Source organism: Lycium ferocissimum, chromosome 2, assembly GCF_029784015.1.
Source record: "Lycium ferocissimum isolate CSIRO_LF1 chromosome 2, AGI_CSIRO_Lferr_CH_V1, whole genome shotgun sequence".
Taxonomy (NCBI): Eukaryota; Viridiplantae; Streptophyta; class Magnoliopsida; order Solanales; family Solanaceae; genus Lycium; species Lycium ferocissimum.
In genome coordinates, this window is record NC_081343.1 from 64,409,587 (window position 1) to 64,431,208 (window position 21,622).

The 21,622-nt window shown below is 34.9% G+C and overlaps 3 protein-coding genes and 1 long non-coding RNA gene across 5 annotated transcripts in view; 2 read left to right on the plus strand and 2 right to left on the minus strand.

Moving 5' to 3' along the window:
* The window catches only part of LOC132046774 (uncharacterized), a 51,328-nt gene that overhangs the window by 20,003 nt on the left and 9,703 nt on the right, over positions 1-21,622 (minus strand). The gene's annotated exons all lie outside the window — the stretch shown is intronic.
* LOC132048317 (uncharacterized) lies at positions 1,614-2,322 on the minus strand. Its single transcript, XR_009412944.1, has 3 exons — positions 2,188-2,322; positions 1,827-1,967; positions 1,614-1,707 (listed from the first exon to the last, which is right to left on the minus strand). It is a non-coding gene; the product is annotated as an uncharacterized LOC132048317 (long non-coding RNA).
* On the plus strand, positions 9,036-21,335 carry LOC132046771 (putative F-box protein At1g49610). The gene is made up of 4 exons (XM_059437514.1): positions 9,036-10,117; positions 11,810-11,977; positions 12,698-12,805; positions 20,861-21,335. The coding sequence occupies exons 1-4, from the start codon at positions 9,077-9,079 to the stop codon at positions 21,110-21,112; spliced, it is 1,569 nt and encodes a 522-aa protein (XP_059293497.1). The 5' UTR covers positions 9,036-9,076; the 3' UTR covers positions 21,113-21,335.
* LOC132046772 (F-box/LRR-repeat protein At5g02910-like) lies at positions 17,813-21,076 on the plus strand. Of its 2 annotated transcripts, none has more exons than XM_059437516.1 (3): positions 17,813-19,094; positions 19,883-20,049; positions 20,769-21,076. In XM_059437516.1, exons 1-2 carry the CDS (start codon positions 18,042-18,044, stop codon positions 19,886-19,888), a joined length of 1,059 nt encoding a protein of 352 aa, XP_059293499.1. In that variant the 5' UTR covers positions 17,813-18,041; the 3' UTR covers positions 19,889-20,049; positions 20,769-21,076. The 2 variants fall into 2 exon arrangements, with proteins under 2 accessions (XP_059293499.1, XP_059293498.1); XM_059437515.1 differs by having other exon boundaries at positions 17,813-19,079; positions 19,885-20,049.

The following is a 21,622-nucleotide window of genomic DNA, read 5'->3' on the forward strand; positions in this document are numbered from 1 at the left end:
ATTTTATAAGTAGAATTTCTTGAATTAACTTACAAAGTACGTTTGTTTTCTAGTACAACGTATGAAGCTATCGAAATTCAGAGGCTCGTCAAAGTTTGAAGGAAGAGAACAATTTTAACGTTCTTTCTTGGGGGAGTGGGTTGTAAAGGGTGGAAGTTTATAGCATAAGTTTGGGATGTTAATTTATAAGCCCTGTAACTTTGGTATCATGATACTCAACGTACTTACCTTCGATTCTGCTTCTCTCTTCTGTTAGGTGATTCCCGACATGTTTTTGGAAGAGGAAGACCTCTCGTTACCATTGCTGGAGTGAAATGGTTGACGATAAGTTCTCGTATTACAAAATTATTGCTTCCTGGTATAGACAGCCCCTTAAGGTCGACTCCTTATCTGGAGAATTTGACGATATTTCCTAATATGCCGGTACGTTTTCAATTGATTTCTTGCTCCGAGATATTTCTTACGTCTTTTTCTTTGTTCCATTTAGTTAGAGGTAATTATGTTTCATGATATAGGTTCCATCCTTTATGTAGTTGCAGAAAATTTTATAACCACCAGAACTCATCACCTTTTGAGGCGTAATATATCCTTGGATTTCAGGCCTTTGATACTGAGCGGATGCGGGGTGGGGATCATACTTTTTCTTCTTTTTCTAGAGATATATGTGACCAAATTGTTGCTGCAGTGAAGATGCTTCCTTTTTCAATGAGTATTTAATTAGTTCTTATTCTGTTTGGTATGGAATTTTTTTTAGATGAAGTTAAATTATATCATTAAAAGCATCTAGAAGATGCAGAAATTTACACAGCTGAGTACAAGGACTCGGTAGCAGAAGTATAGCACAGTCAATTCTATTTGGCATAGAAATTGTAGTACTTCTCCTAAAGTGTTTATAAGTGATATATCTCATTATTTTACGGGGTCGCGCAAAATGTTTCTCTTTGAGTTATGGAGGTGTTGAGTCAGATGGTTATAACTGCTGTGAGAAACGTTTGGATTAAAGGCTTTAGAATGGCGGGTCATTCAGGAAACTTTATAGAAATTTCCCATAGCCTTATGCTGATGCTACCTTGGTGATGTGTGAGGCTGAAAGAGAACAAGTGCTACACTTGAGGGTGGTTTTGTTGGCTTTTGAAGCAGTGACTGGATTAAAAATCAACTTGGCCAAGAGTTCCTTGTTTTCTCTGAATGTCGACAGTGATATTACTATGCTGGCTGATATCATGGGTTGCAAGATTGAAAAAGTACCTACTACCTATTTGGGATTGCCTTTAGGTGCTAAATTCAAAGACAAATCTGTGTGGAAAGGTGTAATTGAGAAGTGTGAAAAAAAAGTTGGCTCCTTGGAAGCAACAATACCTATCATTTGGGGGCAGATTGACATTAGTATATTGTGTTCTCGATGTCATTCCTACCTATCTAATGTCGCTGATTTCTATGCCAGCTAGTGTGGAGAAGATTATTGACAAGATCATAAGGCAATTCCTATGGGAAGGCAATGCAGAAAGGAGGAAAAACCATTCAGTTAAATAAGATCAGAAGGCGGGAGGTAGGGAGGCACATTTTCGAAAGACAAGAACAAGAGAAACAATTCGGTAGTAATGCGAAAAAAAATGGGAAGGCAATGCAGAAAGGAGGAAAAACCATTCAGTTAAATGGAGCATTGTGACAAAACATAAGAAGGAAGGGGGTCTGAGAGTTAGAAACCTTAGACCTCATAATCAAAGCTTAGCGTTAAGTCCGCTACGAGTCTCGTCAATCAAGACTATGGAGAACAACATTTAGTGACAAAACATAAGAAGGAAAGGGGTCTGGGGGTTAAAAACCTTAGACCTCATAATCAAAGCTTGCTAAGTAAATGGCTATGGAGGTTTAATGATGGGAAAAAAGTTCCCTGGAAAGAAGTGGTAGAGGTGATTTATGGAAGAGAGGGCTTTTGGGCACCTAAAACCTATGTTGCTCGGACTCTCCAAAAATGTTGCCGCATCCGTGATGGATCCTCCAAAAATGCACTACTTTTGGAGGATCCGACACGCACCGTGCCACATTTTCGAAGAGTCCGAGCAGCATAGCCTAAAACAGTGAAGACTCCATATGGAGTTGCTGTTTGGAGACAGATTTGCAATCTTTGGGATGAATTCAACAAGTATGTTGTTTTGAGGGTAGGCAATGGGAAAAAGATCAGACTTTGGGAAGATAATTGGGATGGTTATGGTTTGCTGAAAAATCAATTTCCCAATTTGTACAGATTGACCTATAATCCGAAATTCCTCTTAGCTGATATATTTATTGATTCAGGATGAAACTCAGTTCAGAAGGAATCTCTTTGACAGAGAAATGCAATAAGTTGATTATTTATCCAGAAACTGCAATCAGTAGTGTTAATTCCAAATAGAAAAGATATCTTAATCTGGGATGGGGGTAAAAGAGGCTCTTTTACTGTCAGCTCATTTTATAATATTCTAAATGCCATTCAGCCAGGACAATCACAAAAGTGGCCTTGAAAGATGATCTGGAAGACCACAGTCCCAACAAAAGCTGATTTCTTTGGGTGGCTAGTGTCTCATGGTGCTTGTCTAACGCAAGAAAATTTGAAGAGAGGGGGCTGGATAATGTGCAGCAGATGCTACTTGTGTGAGAGAGCTTCTGAATCTGTGGACCATATTTTTGTTCATTGTGAATTTATATGGCAGGTGTGAACCATGTTCATAGCTAGCTTTGGTATTCATTGGACAAGGTGATCTGGAGAGCTATGTCCTGATGCATCCCTAAAGAAGATTGGAGAGCTATTCCTCTTAGCAGAGCTTGGACTATATGGAAAGAAAGAAATTTGAGGTGTTTTGAAGGCAAAAAAGGAGCAGTTGCAATCTGTGAAATATAGTTGTTTGCACCAGTTGTATTTTTGGAAAGATGGAAATGTTGTCATTAATTTAGATAACATGGTGGACATACTAGACTACTTAGGTTTCTAATCTAGACTGCTTTTTCCTTGTAATTTCATAGTATCATCTTGATATTGTTTTTTAGAAAAATCTTACCTTATCAAAAAAAATGTTATTAATACCCCTAAAGAAAAATTCACCTGCCAAATTTTATTTCTGAACAGCATTTTCATTTACATGTCAATTGTTGATTACAATACTTCTTTTTTTTTTTTTTTTGGTGTGTGTAACTCAATTTCGACACTATATTTGTGCCTCTTCTGTATCTATAGTACTGCGAATGTTTTGTGGATGAAGACATTGATGTGTCGGAGGACAACTACTTCTCCTGGTAAGAAAACATATTCAAAGTTTCCTTGCAGAATTTGAAGAAGGTGAAGGTTATTTCATCGTTTTGTAATCGTATCCACAGAGCAGAACTCCCTCAACTCTTGGAGTTTTTGCCTGAGCATTCAATGAATCTGGAGAAACTGGTTATAGCTCCAGACCACAAAGGATGCAGCATCTGTTTTACTAATATCTCAAAAGTGATAAAAGAATTTAATAGCTTTGCCAACAGCTTCTATGTATTAGTGCAGTTGTTTCCTTAGGATCAGTTGTTCCCGATAACATATTGTTAAGTTATATTTGAAACTCTCATGTGCTTATAAAGCCACATGATTGGCATCTGAGTGTAATCTCGATATTGCTTGTTTCTTTGTCTGGCCAAGTAATTTCTTTAGTCACTTTTTTAGTCCAGAAATATCATTTGAATGATCATACTCTTAGACTAAAATATAGAAACTGGGTGTACCGCACAACTTGGAATTACAGGGACATCAGAAAATGTTTGAAGTTGGAAGTGACACGGTTCAAACTCTAGAAAAATTTGAACTTGAAGTTGCACTTATCGATTTTTTTTTTCTTTAACAAGGCTTGTTTAAACTTTAAGGACATGGAGTTCAAAAGATACCTAGTGGCGAAGACAGAATTTTTATTAAGGGGCTGATCATCTATTATATATCTATAATAGTTTTAGCCTTAACATATACAATTTGGATTTCTCGGTGAAGGAGCTTTGGATGAACCCCTTCTCCGTAACTACATCTGTCTTCAAGATATCTATTTCACAAAGAGCCCTTTAATATTTATTTCATTCATGATAGATATTTCAAACTACGTGAAAGTCCTTGGAGCTTGGACTCAGGGGCGGAGCCACCATTTTAAAAGGTAATTTAACCAATAAATTAGTGTTCAAACCCCCGTATTTATCTTGAAAAATTCGTGAATATGTATTTGTGACTTTTATTCCCAACACTAATATCTCAAAAGTGATTAAATCCCGAATCATAATAGCTTTGCCAACAGCTTCTATGTATTAGTGCAGTTTAGACTTAGGATGAAATGCTGAAGTTTGAAATGGCACAATCCAAAACTTAGATTCTTTTCCAGGGTTTGTTTGCACATTTGTAACTCTAGGAGTTCTTCGAACTTCAGTGCCGGAGTTATTGCTTGTAAAATTCCTATTCGAGCGCCCTATGCTGGATTTGTTCCGTGTTTTAGCCAGGAATATTTTTGTCAACTATTATTTCCACCTTAAAAAGTGGCTATTCCCAAATTAGACTTCAAATGGCGCTTGAATATTACTAAGGGGTCCAAAAGCTAATCATTCGAGCTAATTATTACAATTACACCTCCAGTTTTGGGTTTGCACCATGTTGTAATTACTACAGTTCAAAACAATTGTAAAATTTTGAAATTGAAGTTGCACTTATCGAATCGATTTTTAATTTTTTTTATGGATACCGTAGGTTTTGGTATGAAACTATAACCGTACCGAATAATTAAGTTGGATTTTTTACTTTATAAAAAATATCAAAAAATTTCCGAACCGAACCGAATGCATGTATATATATAATTTTTATATGTGTAAGTTTAAATAGTAAGTATAAAAAGAATTCTTGTACCTTGGTACTTGTGTAAATTTTGTTAAAAGGGGGTACAATATCAAACCTAAAATCTATTACCGCTGCTACAACAACTCAAGTACTCGTAACTACTTTGTTCTTTGTGATTATCTAAACTTTAAGTTTCAGCATAGCAACGGATTTCATACTCAACCCATCAACAATAATTGTGGGCTACTGGACTTTGAGGACTTTCACAATACTCAATCCATCACAATAATTGTGTATGTGTGCGCCTGCGCGCGTGTGAAACTTCTTCCGCTAGCTACATATAATAAATACTTTATTGATAGAATAATGATCATGTACAGTTAAAACAGACTATCCATAGTAAAATAGATGTTAAAGTACAAAAGCTTCATTCTTCAACGAAATCAATTATGTCAAATTTAAATTTAATTTAGTAGTATAAATTTTCATACACCCTTATAATAAGAGTGGTGTGTCATGTGATTATGGTAAATATAACAAATATATTGTTTCTGTTAATTGTCATTGTAGGACATTACAAAGGGAAAAACACTTTCATTCTATTGTAACTTTTGTTCTATCAAATTTTATCGGTTGCACTACCCGTTAGATGACGTTTAAAAATATGAAAAGTAACCGAATCGTACCGAATTGAGATGATTGGGACGATATAACCGACCGAACCGAACCATTAACACCCCTGGTAATTACATTCAGAAGGTGACCTATCAAATTTCCTTTTATACTTCTTATCAACTGTAAGTTCTTCCTCAAACCTATTCCCATTTTGTCGCTCTTATTTTTCTTAAGATTAAGATACTTTTTTTTTTTAAAGATCTAATATTTCACTAGCTTTGTTTTCTATCCATTAGGGTGTAAATGATATTATTTCTAGATGATGTACACATCATAATTTAATATCATATTCAAATGAAGTGGTTAAAAACATAATTATGCAGTTTGATTTTTTATTAATAAATTTGAAATAAATAAAAAAAGGTGATTAAGTCACGATAAGAAGAGTTTTTAAAATTATGTGGCAGCCATTTTAGCAACAAAAAAAAAAAAAAAAAAAAAAAAAACGGAAAAAGGGCCAAAACTGCCCTTCAACTATTAAAAATGGAGCAACTTTACCTTCAGTATAGAAATAGTATCAAAAATACGCCTACCGTTAATAAAATAATGACTTTTACCCTTCAAAACTAACAGACCTCCATGCCATTTTTAACTTATATTCTTCCGCCAGTTACATATAATAAACACTTTATTGATAGAATAATGATCATGCACAGTTAAAACTGACTATCATCTATTTGTTATGCGTAACAAGAGATTCTTTATCAGAATTTTATCTCCAAATTCTAACTTGCTTCCATTATCTAATCGCAGATTCATTGCACCTGATGCCTTGCAAACTGCAAAACATATCATCAAATTGAAGCATTTTATTTTTATTTTTCAAGAATAAAATCCAAGCATTCCAAATTCTGATTCCATTTAGAGGGTAAAAAAAACTAACACACAACAAGGAACAAATAAAATTAGCAAAGCATGAATTATCCATGCATTTTCCATTTTCAATTTCACAAAAGAAAACGATCCTTTCCTCTCAAAGTCAAATCCGGCGGCATCTTTCACGCAGATTTACATTTTAATATAAAATCAATTTCCTTGAATCTCTCTCTTATTAATGAAAATTTGGTGCAATAGAGATCCTTATTCTCTTTCTCTTCCTCGCTTTTATCTCTTTCTATGATTTATTTGGGCTGATTCTTCTCGTATGCTCACTTGGGTCTAGACAACTTACTGGGTTTGTTCAGTTGACATTAGACTAGAATTGACTGTTGAATTTGGACTTTGAGGAAGTGGTTCATGGAGATGATTATCAACAAGAGCTTGAAATCGACGGAGCTGCGGTGGCTCGTTTCCAATGAGGCTGAAACTTAACCATTGAATGACACAGTGAAGACTTCTTTAAAGATGGAGAAGAAGAAGAAAATGCCTATGTTTTTATTAGTCAACGTAGGCAATTATATTAGTAAGGTAAAAAAATGGGTCAAAAAGTGACATGGAGTTCTGTTAGTTTTGAAGGCTACAAGTCATCCATTTTATTAACGGTAGGGTTATTTTTTATAACATCTCCAAACACAGGGTAAAGTTGCTCCATTTTCAATAGTTGAAGGGCAATTTTAGCCCTTTTCCAAAAATATATATATATATATATAGGTTTCGAAAGCCTCATCGGAAATTTAAAGTTTTTGGCCATTGTGATTTTTTTAATAGGGAAAATGGTGGTTTTAATCCCTATATTATTGCATAACTCCTATTTTGGTCCCTGTCTTAGTGGACATAGCATATTTAACATTGAATTAAATAAGGTGAGTGGTTTTGGTCCAATCTCTAATGGAACTTGACAAAACAAACGGGCTGCTAACTGCTCAAAGGCCAATTTGAATATTTCTCATGTTTCAACACAAGACACTTCAAGAAAAAAGAGAAGATAAAAAACTTGTTTATCCTTTTACTAAGACAATTATATGCGACGAACCCTATTTTCAGATTTTCTCCATACATGTGTTGCAAAAATAGAAAATTAAAAATCTTCCGTTCTCTTATTGGTAACGGGATTTCAAAAATCCCCCAGTTATTTAGATCTACAGTTAAAATCTTAAATTATAATAAAATAAATTTTTAAAACCACTATTATTCTTATCAAACATAAAGGTCACTATGGGATGTATACTCTTTCTTGAAATCCCTATTGTATAATCTTCCTATTCTTTATTCACAATGAAAGCTTTTTCAAAGTACATGCAATCTCCATTCTTAACATTTCAAAAGAAGCCTCCAACAAGAAATTTTCAGATCCAATAGGACGCTGATTTTTGTAATAGTCAATGCAATTTTCTATTTTTCTTCATATGGAATTCCCCGGTACTTCATCACTTTGAGTTGAAAACCAACAAGAAGGAGCCTCAACTTTAAAAGAAAATCAACACTGAAACGCATTTCATTAGCGGGGAGAAGATAGATTAAACCAAGTTGATATATTAAAAGCTCTCAATATCTCTCCATACAGTCTACTCTATATTAGTAGTACAATAAAATCATAAATGCAATTGCATTACAGAAAATAAGAACGAAAGCTGAACCTCGAATTGAACGCAAGATTGATAAGGGATAGAAAGAACCATAAAAGTCCTAGCTCGAAATATTGGGGAAAATTGAGCTGAGAAAAAATCGAAGCAAAACTAAACTCGCCTCATGAGCTCTGACATAAATTTTGCAATGAGATCATATTCTAGGATTCATCAGTTTCAACTTGAAGAGCTCTACATTCTAAGTGAGAAGTATCTAATAGAGAAAGGAGAAGTCATTGTCTTGAAGGTGCTCTGTACTATTAAAAATTTTCTGCCACGTGGTATCAACATGCATGTAATACCAATTCTGTACAAGATAGAATATTGTTTCGTGTAATTAAAACTGGACAAGTAAATTCCTAAAGCACCCTTCGTAGCAGCAATGATTTGTTTAGCTCCATTAAGTCCCATTAGAAGTTGGACCAAAATCACTCACCTTGTTTAATTCAAGATTAAATATACTAAGTCTACTAACACAGGGACCAAATTAAGAATTAGGCAATAACACTGGGACTAAAATCACCATTTTCCCATTTTAATACAATGGCCAGTGTCTTATAATTTTTACGTGATAAAAAAAAATGGTGCGATTTTGGTGTAGAAAGATATACTTTAAGGACCATTTATGAAATTTAGCTAACTTCTTGAATAGAACATATGCATATGACATATTAACAGCTTTTCTCCTACAATTTTCAGTTGCGAAGTTAGTAGTGGTGCATTTGGCGCGGTTTCATCTCAAATTCAATTCGAGTTCTAGGGTTTCAAATTGGATCATTCATTGCCATTATTCTTTCTTCCTGGTACGATTCTTTTCATTCTTTACCCATGTTTTATGTGAATAAATATGAGTATCTGTGCTTCTCATTTTTGACTTCTTTGAAGTTTGAATTAAATTCTTGGTTGGCAGATTTGTAGTTATAGTGGATCAATTGAGTCCTAGACCATTCCTAGTGAGAAGAAAATTCAAATTGGGTTAATTATATTCTTGTAGTGAACTTTGAAAAGTTATTAATATGTGCTCTTTTCTCAGGACAGGTACAAGAGTGGTTTAGTATATGGGTCTCTGATTCTTGCAATGAACTTTGAAAGTAAAAGTAGCGTGACAATCATGGGCGAGCAAGACCAATCCCCTGAGAGTTCTTGTGATGACGGAAACTCTGACGGCCAGATTCTTGAAAACTCACCTCAGAAAACAAAGAAGATTGATCGGATCAGTGAGCTACCTGACTCTCTTATTGTCCAAATTCTTTCTCTAATACCCATAACGGATGCCTGCCGAACGACTATTCTCTCCAAACGTTGGGAAAACCTTTGGACTTCTATCGACAACGTCATTTATGAGAACGAGGTGAAGTACAATTGTTCAGACAGCTTGACAGTGCACAAATTCATTTCCTTCACGGACAATGTACTACCTCTCCTTAGTCGCTCTAGCATTAAAAAGTTCAGTCTAGATTTCGCATTTGACTATGATTATGGCGTGTCTTATAGTCACAAAATTGACAAGTGGCTTGAATTTGCTCTGAATAAAAAAGTGGAGGATCTTTACCTGAATATATGTTATACTGATGAACCGAGTGAAGATGACCAACCCTATAGCTTGTCACAAGTTCTCTGCGGCAACTCATCAATTCTAAAACTCGATTGCAGGAATTGTAGAATATCAGAAGATTGTGTACTAAATTGGACATCCCTGAAGAGTTTGACGTTGGGATATTTGTTTCTCCAGGATGAACACATTGAACAAATAATGTCAAATTGTCCTCAGTTGGAATCTTTGAAGCTATGTGGCTTTTGTGGTTTAAATCGTTTGCACATATCCTCTCCAAAATGTAGGCAACTGCAATTGATCGATCACGATCATCCTGTCGGAGATTGGGGTTCAGTTGAAGGTGATTGTCGCTTCGAAATTGTTGCTCCATATGTTCAATATTTAGAGATTTCTGGGGATTTCAATCATATGGAAATTAGGCTCAGGGACTTGTCATCCTTGGTCCATACCGATCTTACTTTCTGCCGCGATGAATATGGCGTACCTGATCAAACCATAGTGAAAGATCTTTTTCTAGGCGTACGTTGTGCTAATGAGCTAATGGTCTCTTCCTGGTTTATCAAGGTCAGTTATCAGTCCCAAATGTCTCCAGCCTTTTTATGCTGATTGTGCATATAGCTCCTGTTTTCTATCTACTATATTAATATTGATGATCTATTCACAAGTTCCCCTATTTCTCATGAAAGGTCAGAGCTGATGAACCTGGTTGTAGGATGGGGGGTCATGATTCTGTCAAATAACGGTCGCAAAACTGACTAATTAGCCTTTGATTCATTTCCTATTAATTAACTCATCCAGTTTGGTCTAGTACACGAGGTTAAATATTGGTTCCTTCTATTGGTTTAAGTTGGCAGCTACAAGTTCTTACAAGAATAGAAAATCAACAGCACTCTGAAGGTTAGACTGATTGAGAGTAACCTAAAAGAGACAAGCGAGAAACCAAAAAAAAAGGGTACAACCATTACTAATTCTTTTCAGCTCTAATTGGTAACCTTAGTGATTTTGTACTACCGTTATGGAGAATTTAGAATTATTTTCTAAAAGATCTGAATGAAACTGAAATGTTAAGCGTATCAGAAAACAAATAAACATACCATGTTTGTGAAGATTAGACCAACAGCCATGTTGAGAAGAATAGGATCTAACCCAAAAAAAAAAAAAAAATTAAACAGCCAATGGTTGTAGAGGGATCTTTGCTTTATCGCAAGTCAAACACTGTAGCGATTCCTTTTTTTTCCTTTTCGACATCTGCTCTTTGCATGACAGTTTGGAATCTCATTCATGCTTTGTCAATCGAAGTTAAAATGATGTTATATTAACTAATCTTCTCTTCACTATTCATGGACGTCGATAACTTTTTAAAGTAATTGGTGTTGGGTAATAACTTTTATTGCCACTTCTCCAAATTTAGTGATGTAGATCAAATTGTGATCTTGGGTTAGATATGCAACCAGTTACAAGTAACAAACCTTGATGAGCAAAGAGATGTAGCTGGTGTGATAGCTTTGTACACGGAGAGAAAACACATGCCCATTTTTCTGAACACCTACATCTCATGTTTTCTTGTCATTCCTTGAATCAAAGCAGATAATAAGAATTTGGAAAAATAAATATCGGCAAGTGTGGCGCTCTATTTGGTTAAGCTAGCGTTTAAAGGGTTCTTTAGAGGTCAACTTAAATTCTTTCTTTAATAAATCATTTATGTTTTGCCCCAACTTTATTTACTGTAAAGGTCTCCCTGCTAATTTCATAAGGATTATTCTGAACTTAAAACAGGTCTAGTTTGATATAATCATCACATTGTAATTTTATAAGCGGAATTCCTTGTATTTACTTTACTAAGTTCGTTTGTTTGCTAGTGCAACTTATGAAGCTATCGAAATTCAAAGGTTCGTCAAAGTTCGAGGGAAGAGAACAATTTAACATTCTTTCTTGGGGGAGTGGGTTGTTAAGGGTGGAAGTTTATACCATAAGTTCGGGATATTCATTTCATTTTTTTTTTGGAGGCAAGAAATGAGCATTTTCATTTACATGGCGAAAAGTAACTACTAATTCTGCAATAAACCGTTCAACATGGTACAAAATGAATTTGATTCAAGAGAGGGGGCACAGTAGGATATTTGCTTTAATTTGAATGCTGAAAGTCTAACTCAAAATCGGCCTGCCCAAATATCTCTGTCAATATGTTATCTATGTAGCTTTGATATTGTGATACTCATTGTACTTACCTTCTACTCTGCTTCTTCCTTCTGCCAGGTGATTTCAGATTTGCTGTTCGAAGAGGACGGCGTGTCCTTACCATTGCTGGAGTGCAAATGCTTGACGATAAGTTCTCGTATTACAAAATTTTGCTTCCCCGGTATAGACGGCCTCTTAAGGTCGACTCCTTATCTGGAGAATTTGATGATATATCCTGATAGGCCGGTATGTTTTCAATTGATTTCTTGCTTTGAGATATTTTTTATGTCTTTTTCACTCTTTAATTGTTTTCCTTGTGTTTGTTCCATTTAGTTAGAGGTAATTATTATTCATGATATAGGCTCCATCCTTTATGTAATTGCAGAAAAAATTTTAACCACCAAAACTCATCACCTTTTGAGGCGTAATATTGCCTTGGATTTCAGGCCTTTGTTACTGAACTTGCTGTTTATCGTACCTACTGCGGATGCATGGTTGGGGTCATACTTTCTGTTCTTTTCCTATATATATACATATATATATATGTGTGTGTGTGTGTGTGTGTGACCAAGTTGTTGCTGGACTGAAGATGCTTCCTTTTACAATGGGTATTTAATTAGTTCCTATTCTGTTTGGCATACAAATGTTACTATCAGATATCCATTGATCTCCTACAGACTCAATGGCGAAATTATAGTACTTCTCCTAAAGTGTTTACAAGCAACTTATTTCATTCTTTGACGCGTTCACGCAAAATGTTTCTCTTAAAAATGTTATTAATTCCCCCAAGGGAAAATTCGTCTGCCAAATTTTATTTTTGAACAGCATTTTCATTTACGCGTCAATTGTTGATTACAATGTTACTTATGTGTCGTTTAGATTATTTTTTTGTGTGTAACTTAATTTCGGCCCTATAGTTATTAAGCTTACTACGTAACCTGATTTGTGCCTCTTCTATATCTACAGTACTGCAAATGTTTCCTGGATGAAGCCGTTACTTTGTGGGGACTAAACTACCTCTCCTCGCAAGAAAATATATTCAAAGTTTTCTTACAGAATTTGAAGAACGTGAAGGTCATTTCACTGTTTTGTAGTCGTTACCACAGAGCAGAGCTCCCTCAACTCTTGAAGTTTTTGCTTGAGCATGCAATGAATCTGGAGAAACTGGTTATAGCGCCAGGACACAAGGGATGCAACATCTGTTATGCTAATATCTCAAAACTGATAAAGAATTTGTTAGTTTTCCCAAGAGCTTCTAATAGTGCAGTTCTTTCCGTAGGATCAGTTGTTCCCGAGAAAATATTGTTCAGTTATATTTGAAACTCTCCTATGTAGATAAAGCCACATGATTGGGATCGGAGTCTAATCCTAATTTTACTGGTTTGTTTGTTTGTCTGGTCAACTAATTTCTTAGTCACTTTTTAATGCGGAAATATCATTTGGATGATCATGCCCTTAGACTACAATTCAGAAACCTCTGAAACTTTGAATATATGACGCACAAATCACAAGTGGGGTTTGGGGCACAGTTCAAAACTCAAAAATTTTAAAACCTTAAAAAGTGGATATTCCTAAATTACATTTCAAACACCGGCTCAATATTATATAAGAGGTCCAAAAACTAATCATTCGAGCTAATTATAACAATTCCACACTCCAATTTTGGGTTTGCCATGTTGTAATTACATTCAGAGAGTGATCTTTCAAATTTCTTTTAGTACTACTTATCAACTATTTCTTCTTCAAGCCTATTCCTATTTTGTCGCTGTTATTTATGTTGTAAGATACGTCTTTTTATGAGGATAATTTCACTAGTTCTGTTTTCTATCCATTAGTGTGTAATTGATATCATTTATGATGTACAAATCATAAATTCAAGATTGTATTAACATGAAGTGGCTAAAAACATAAATTTGCAGTGTGATCTTTTATTATTTAATTTTTGAAAGGTGTTTAACTTACGATAAGAAAAGTTTTTAAAATGATGTGGCTGCCACTTTAGCCGATAAAGGTTTCAGGACATCGGAACAAGGGCGGCTATTCTAGAGGCCTAAAGCTAACCTTAATGAAACGGCCTTCGGCTTACTTAATAAAAAAAGTATATTTTTTCATTTTGAAAGTTTATTCTTTTAAATTTTCGAGATGAAAAATTGTTAGTATTTCTTAAAATCAATTTTATGATATTTCTTTTTCATTCGACAATGTAACCAATTCATTTAACCAACCAACTTATAATTCCAATCTAGAACATTTCATTTCTGAATAATTAGAGTAAAGTTTGTCTATGGAGGCCGTGAAAGGACAAAAATATCATTTTTTTTTTTTGTTTAACTTTTCAAGGCACACTTTTAGTTAAGGCATAGAAAGCTAGAGTTGAAACAATATTGATTCAAGTAATTGGATAAGAAGCAAGTAACTACTAATTTAACTATCTCTTTCTTCAATCATATTTACTTCAACCATAGAATGTTGAACTTTTGATTAGTGATAGGATTAACTTTTGGGGCCTCCAATTTGCTGGGCCCTAAAGCTCATGCTTTAGCCGCTTGGGGTTAAGCCGGCAGTGCATGGAAGTTAAAAGTTTTCGACCATTGTGATTTTTTATTACAGTGGTTAGTGTTTTACGATTTTTATGTGATAAAAAGAATTCTATGATTTTGTATTTTGGTGTTAACGGATATACTTTTGGATCATTTATGTATGGGGGTCGGAATATTTTAGTTCTTCAATATATACTTCAACCATAGAATGTTGAACTTTTGATTAATGATAGGATTAACTTTGGGGCCTCCAATTTGCTCAATCTAAAGCTCATGCTTTAGCCGCTTGGGGTTTGGCAGTGCATGAAAGTTAAAAGTTTTCGACCATTGTGATTTTTTATTACAATGGTTAGTGTGTTTTACGAAATAAAAAGAATTCTATGATTTTTATTTTGGTGTTAACGGAAAAATTATTAAAATTCATATATAAATAGTATGTAGCCTATAATGAACTCTAACTTTAAAAATATAATGGGTTCAATGGTAAAAATCTAAAAATAGATTAAACCCGTAAAATTTAAATCCTGGATCCGCTCCGTATACCACGTAATCGAAATGTTCCTTGATGTATTATGTTGGAAAATATATTCCATGAAAACAAAAAATATACGAAGAAGAACACAAAGATGAAGGTTTGACAATACGAATAACGAACACAGGGTTGGAGGCTTGAAACACGTGCGAACACTTTCCTAAAAACGATATTTTCTCCCTCTCCTCTGTAAGATTGCTATGGGAATGTACGCAAACATCTTTAGTGGATATGACGAGTCTTTTGAAAATCTGCACTGAGCAAATAGTGAAAAAATCCGTCTGAGGAAAGCAAGAACTTTTTTGGTTTTGAAGTGTAGGATTTTGTTGTAAAAAAAAAAGATTTTCTCTGAGAAGAAAGAAAAAATTAAGTTGGATTAAAAGTAGTTGGCTTTAAATAGAATTGGTGATAACCCAAGAATGAAAGGACACACCCTTTCAATTAAAAGACATCTTTTCTTATAAAACACTTAAATATTAATTCATATTTAAATAAAATCCCAACGTGATAGACAAGGTGATCATTTGAGTCCATATATACCACAATCGAAATAGTCCTTAATGTGTAAAAAAAGTTTTTATCTTCATCCTAAAGCTTAAAAGTAACAGCACGAGCAAAATAATCTATTAAGTTTAATTAGCAACTCTCCTGATGAAAGCAAAAACTACCATTTTCCTCCCGCCACCACCGTGTGCGAGCGCCCGCAACAATGAAGTATATATTTTTCTTGCTTTTCTTGTAACTTAGTTTTTGTTCTTACCTTAAGAGACACAGTTGGGTTATGGTTTCAAAGACAAAAACATATGTTAATTATTCGTACAAGATTTTTGCATTAAAAGTAGCAAAAGTTAACCTTTCTTCTCATCAAATAAGATTTCGCTATGACCGAAAAGTTCACTCCTATTTTTTATGTTTTATACAACTCACGTGAGTTCTTTGGTTAAACTTAATTTTTTTTTTTTTTTTACTTGCACCGTTATTTAAGCATTAGGATTAAAATGATCACTTGTTTCATACATGAAGGACTATTTCAATTACATGTTATATATGAAGGACTAAAATGATCACTTTGTCTATACATTAACACTATTTCAGTTACATGAAGGACTAAAATAGTCCAACCCCCGTACATTAAGGACCATTTTGGTCATTTTATCCACCTTTTTTCCTACAATTTTCCGCTGTTAATTTATAGTAGGGGTGCAGCATTTGGCGGCAAGTAATTGGATCAGTTTGGCGCGGTCTCATCTCAAATTCATTTTGGGTTTCAAATTCGATCAATTCACCATTGTTGACGAAACAGAATGGGTTAACTTCTGTTAAGCGGCGAGTTATTCTTTTTTCCTGGTACCACTCGTTTCATTCTTTACCCATATTTTATGTGAATAAATATAAGTATCTGGGCTTCTCTTTTTTTTGAGTTCTCTGCTACTTTAAAGTTTGGCAGATTTATAGTTATAGACTTATAGTGGATCAATTGAGTCCTAGGCACTCCTAGAGAGAGCAAAAATCAAATGGTTTAGTTAGTTAGGTGTTATTTAAAAACTCAGGGTGCGTCTGGGACGCAATTTTCTTTCATGTTTGGCTGGTCAAAATATTTTGAAAAATATTTTTTTTAGGAAAACAAGTTTTTTAACGAGGAAAACGACTTTTAGAGAAAACAAGTTCCTTAAGTCTACTCCCCATCCCCAAACCAACACTCCCCAACCCATCCATCCCCCATAGTGTTTTGCTAAATTACATATAATTTCTCTTGAGATAATATTATTTTGCTTACTTACAAAACACTAAAAGTAAGTAATAGCCTGTTTGGCCAAGCTTATTTTTTTCCAACAGCGCTTATTTTTTCGAATAAGTATTTATTTTTAAAAAGTGAGTTGTTTGGTTTAGTTTTTGGGAGAAAATAAATGCTTAGCAGAAGCAGTTTTTCAGAAGCCAAAAATATAGCTTTTGCCAAAAAGCACTTCTTTTTGGTAATTAACTTAGCTTTATTAATTGCCAAAAGTAAACATTACAAAGCCACAACTAGACTATCACACAGCCTGCTTTCTCAAAAACAAACAAATCTCAGAACCAAACCAGCTAAGGGAAGGACACTATAACAGGCAACCAATCTCCCAGCAGGAGAGGTGCAACTGTTCAGGTCTTAACAGGGGATACACACACACTATAAGGGTCAAAACTAGCAGCTAGAAGGGGCACTGTTGCAGTTGTCTCTTAATACAGGTGCTGCTCTGATAAGGCCATCTCCTTTTGCTACTACTTCCACAGTCCTGGTCACTTGTTCAAATTGCCTCTGATTCCTCTCCATCCATATAGCATGAACACCTTCAGCATACACCATCTTAATCACTTGTGCAGCTTGCGTCTTCCCCTTGCTGCTCTTGGTAATCCACTGCAAATGGTTGTCCCAATTTGTAGGACCTGGATGAGCTCTTTGTAGCCAGGAGAATAGTCTAATCCAGAGAGAGCAGGCAAAGGGACAAAAGACAAATAAATGATCGCTAGTTTCCAAGAATGCATTACAGAATATACATTTAAAATCTATGTTCATATCCCAGGATACCAATCTATCTTTAGTTAGGAGCCTATCCTGAATATGAAGCCACAATGTAAAAAAAGCCTTAGGTCTTGCAGCATTCCTGAACATCAAACACTTCCATGGCGCTCTCACATTGTGTTCCAAGAGCTGTAGATATATCTGCCTCATTATACTCTTGTCAACTTTTGAGAAAAATACACTTAGAAGTACTTTTTAAAAGCTTGGTCAAACATTAATTGTTGCTCAGAAGTGCTTTTTAAATTAATTGATCAAACACAAACTGCTTTTCGCTAAAAGTACTTTTTTGAAAAACACTTTTGGAAAAAGCACTTTTCAAAATAAGCTGATTTTAGAAGCTTGACCAAACATGCTATAAGAAATAGTACTTATTATCTACGAAAACATTTTCATTCATACCAAAAACACCCTTAAAGAGAGAATTTTAAGAGGAGAGAGAGTAGTTGATTCATCAAATCAATATAGATAAATGCTAGAAGTAGGTACAGGAGTAGTTTAGTATATAAGTCTCTCATTCTTGTAGTGGACTTTGAAAGGTTATTAATATGTGCTCTTTTTTCAGAGCAGGAATCTAGGAGTATCAGACCTTCGGCTAAGATCAAATTTTATTAATAATATGTGTTCTTTTCTCAACGCAGGTACAAGAGTGGTTTATTATATAGGTCTCTCATTCTTGCAATGAACTTTGAAAGTAAAAGTAGTGTGATAACCATGGCCGAGCAAGACCAATCCCCTGGCGGTTCTAGTGATGATGGATATTCTAAAGGCCAGATTCTTGAAAACCCACCTCAGAAAAAAATGAAGATTGAGACAGAATGTGAAGAAACTGGTATTGATTGGATCAGCGAGATACCTGACGCTCTTATTGCCCAAATTCTTACTCAAATGCCCACACCAGATGCCTTCAAAACAACTCTTCTCTCTAAACATTGGCAATACCTTTGGAATTCTATGGACAACCTTATTTTTGACAACAGGAACACTGATTGGTCTGATAGAGTGAATGTGATTAATAAGTTCATTTCCTTCACGGACAATGTACTAACTCTCCTTTGCTGCTCTAAAATTAAAAAGTTCACCCTATATTTCCGATCTTGCCTTGTTGCGTCTTATGGTTCCAAAATTGACAAGTTGCTTGAAATTGCTTTGAAGAAAAAAGCGGAGGATCTTGAACTGGAAATATGGTATTATGATCAAGATCCCTATGTCTTGCCACAAGCTCTCTGCAGCAGCTCATTCATTTTAAAATTAAATTGCGAGTATTGCAGAATACCAGAAGAATGTGTACTAAATTGGACATCCCTGAAGAGTTTAACGCTAAGACATTTGTTTCTCCGGGATGAACATGTTGATCAAATAGTAACAAATTGTCCTCAGCTGGAATCTTTGAAACTATGTGAGTTTTGTGGTTTTCATCATTTACATATAACTTCTCCAAAATGTAGGATACTGCAATTGATTGATCATGCCCATCCTGACGGAGATTGGGGTTCACTTGAAGGTGATTGTTCCTTCGAAATAGTTGCTCCATATATTCAACATTTAAAGATTTCGGGGCATTTTGATAGTGTGGAAATTAAGCTTGGGGACCTCTCGTCTTTGGTCCATGCCGATCTTACTTTCTCTGTTGATGTTGTATTTGACAAAACTGTGGAACATCTCTTGGCAAGTGTACGTTGTGCTAATGAGCTAATGGTCCCATGCTGGGTTATCGAGGTCAGTTTCCAGCCCAGGAAGTCTCTAATTTTTTAATGATGAATATGAACATAACCCTGCTCTTTTTTATTTATACTAGTCTTTGGGTACGCGCATATGATGTATCAATGAGTACAATATCTTTAGAAACTACATAGTAAGAAATGTACCTGCGTTTTAAAATAAAAAAATAAAGAAAAAAATTCAAATAGACACAGCAAAGTCAGCAAACTAAGGGGAAAAAAGAAGAAGATACAATAACAGAAAGAAAAAGGGTCAATCCAGACAGCTCTGAATCTCTAGAAGACCTAATACAATATCAAGTTTGTCAATTCCTCTGTTGTCTTAGGCATAGTCCAATTGATCCCCACACTACTAAAATAAGGTCCCCGATTTGCTGTGAATGAACCGTGAATGAATAGGTGGTTATGTCCTCAATTCCTCCTAAGTTTGTCCAATCTTCTTGTCACTGAAACAGGCAGTGGAACAAAGATATAGTGTATGTGGGGTATTATTCTGAACTTAGGAAAGATCATTCTGAACTTGAAACAGCTTTGGTTGGATGTTATCATCACACAGTAGCTTTATAAGTGGAATTCCTTGTAAAGTACGTTTGTTTTCTTATATAATATAGGAACTATTGAAAAGTTCAGGGGCTCGAAGAGATCAAAGAAAGACCATAGTTTCAAAGATTCTCTTGTCGGGGTGGGGGGTTGTAAAGGGTGAAACTTTAACCCACGAGTTTGGGATGTTTTTAAGCCCTATAAATTTGATATTGTGATACTCAATGTACTTACCTTCTACTCTGCTTCTCTCTCCCATTTAGATGATTTATGTGTTGTTGTTGGAAAAGAAAGATGTTTCGTGACCGTTGCTGGTGTGCAAAAAGTTGACGGTAAATTCTTGGATTTCAAAAAATGCCATTCTCGGCATAGGCAGTCTCTTAAGGTCAACTCCTTCTCTGGAGAATTTGACGATAATTCATCAAGAGGTATGTTTTCATTTGATTTCTTGCTTTGAGATACATTGATATTCACTCTTTAATTTTTTTTTTTTCCCTTGCATTTGTTCCATTTAGTTACAGGTAATGATGTTTCATGATGTAGGTTCCATCCTTTATCTAATTGTTTTATATAATAAGAAAATTTTATAATCACCAAAACTCATCACATTTTGAGGCATAATACAGCCTTGGAAGTCGGGCTGTTTTATGTACAGCCCCGTTTGATACTGAAATTGCTGTCTATCATACCTACTTTGGATGCTGGGAATGGGGTGGGGGATCAAACATTCTTTTTGTTCGTTTCCTAAATAATGCGACGGAAGTGTTACTGCACTGAAGACACTTCTTCCTTTTACAATGAGTAATTAGTTCTTATTTTGTTTGGCATAAAATATTGCATTCACCCGTCTATTGATCTCCTACAGCTTCAACTTCAAGTGTGCAACATTTTAGTACTTTCTCTAAAATGTTTGAAGTGGTCTATCTCATTATTATACACACTCTAACTAAAAAGTTATTTCTGAAAAGCATTTTCATTTGCTTGTCTATTGTTTGACTACTATGTTGTTTATATCTCGTTTCAGATTCTTTTATGTGTGTTCTGCAATTTCAGTACTACTCATTCTAAAATCCAAACATCTACTTAATTTTCTTCTAGTTGTTACGCTTGCCACTTAACCTGATTTGTGGTTCTTCTGTATCCTTAGGGAGACGAAGACTCTGATTCATCGGGAGACAATTCCCTCTCCTTGCATGAAAACATATCCAAGGACTCCTTACAGAATTTGAAGATGCAGAGGTTTCTTCAAACTGTTGTAGTTGTCTCGATAGAGCTGACACAACAGAGCTCCTTACAGAATTCTTGAAGTCTTTGCTTGAGCATGCAAAAAATCTTGAGAAACTGGTTATAGCGCCAGTGCATGAGGGATGCAATATCTCTTCAACAAATATCTCAAAAGTGATAAAGAATTTGTTAGCTTTTCCAGGAGCTTCTAATAATGCAGTGGTTTCCTTAGGATCAGTCTCCGGTGTTGACTTTCCTGGGGAGTAGGAATTTTTATATTGATCTTTTTTGTTCTCCAGAGTATTTTGTTCAACTATTTTTTGAACTCTTATATCTTCGTATGCTGTCAGTGCAAAGAATTGTTGACCATCAAGTTACTAAATAACTGATAGAGAAGATAAGTAATCTGCTCAGATTGATTAAACTATTGTCATAGTGTAAATTCGAAACTGTTTTGCATTATCGATGTATAGTGTAAGTCCTATTTGATATTCTTTCCTTCTGTATTAAGAGCAAAATTTTGAAGGTTTTGTTTATTATGGTTGGACATTTTAGAACATCTGAACTTGGGGCAGAAAAAGTTGTATCCTGGCTAGTGGCACTCATTCCATATGAATTATGTCACATATTGCCACTACTACACATTTACTACCATTGATCATTTATTTTAATAGCTAATTGTTTAATTTATCACATTAAAATTTGTTAATCCTTCATATAGCCATATTATATGAGATGAAAACCATATATAAATTGTTTATATTTCGTCACTAGACT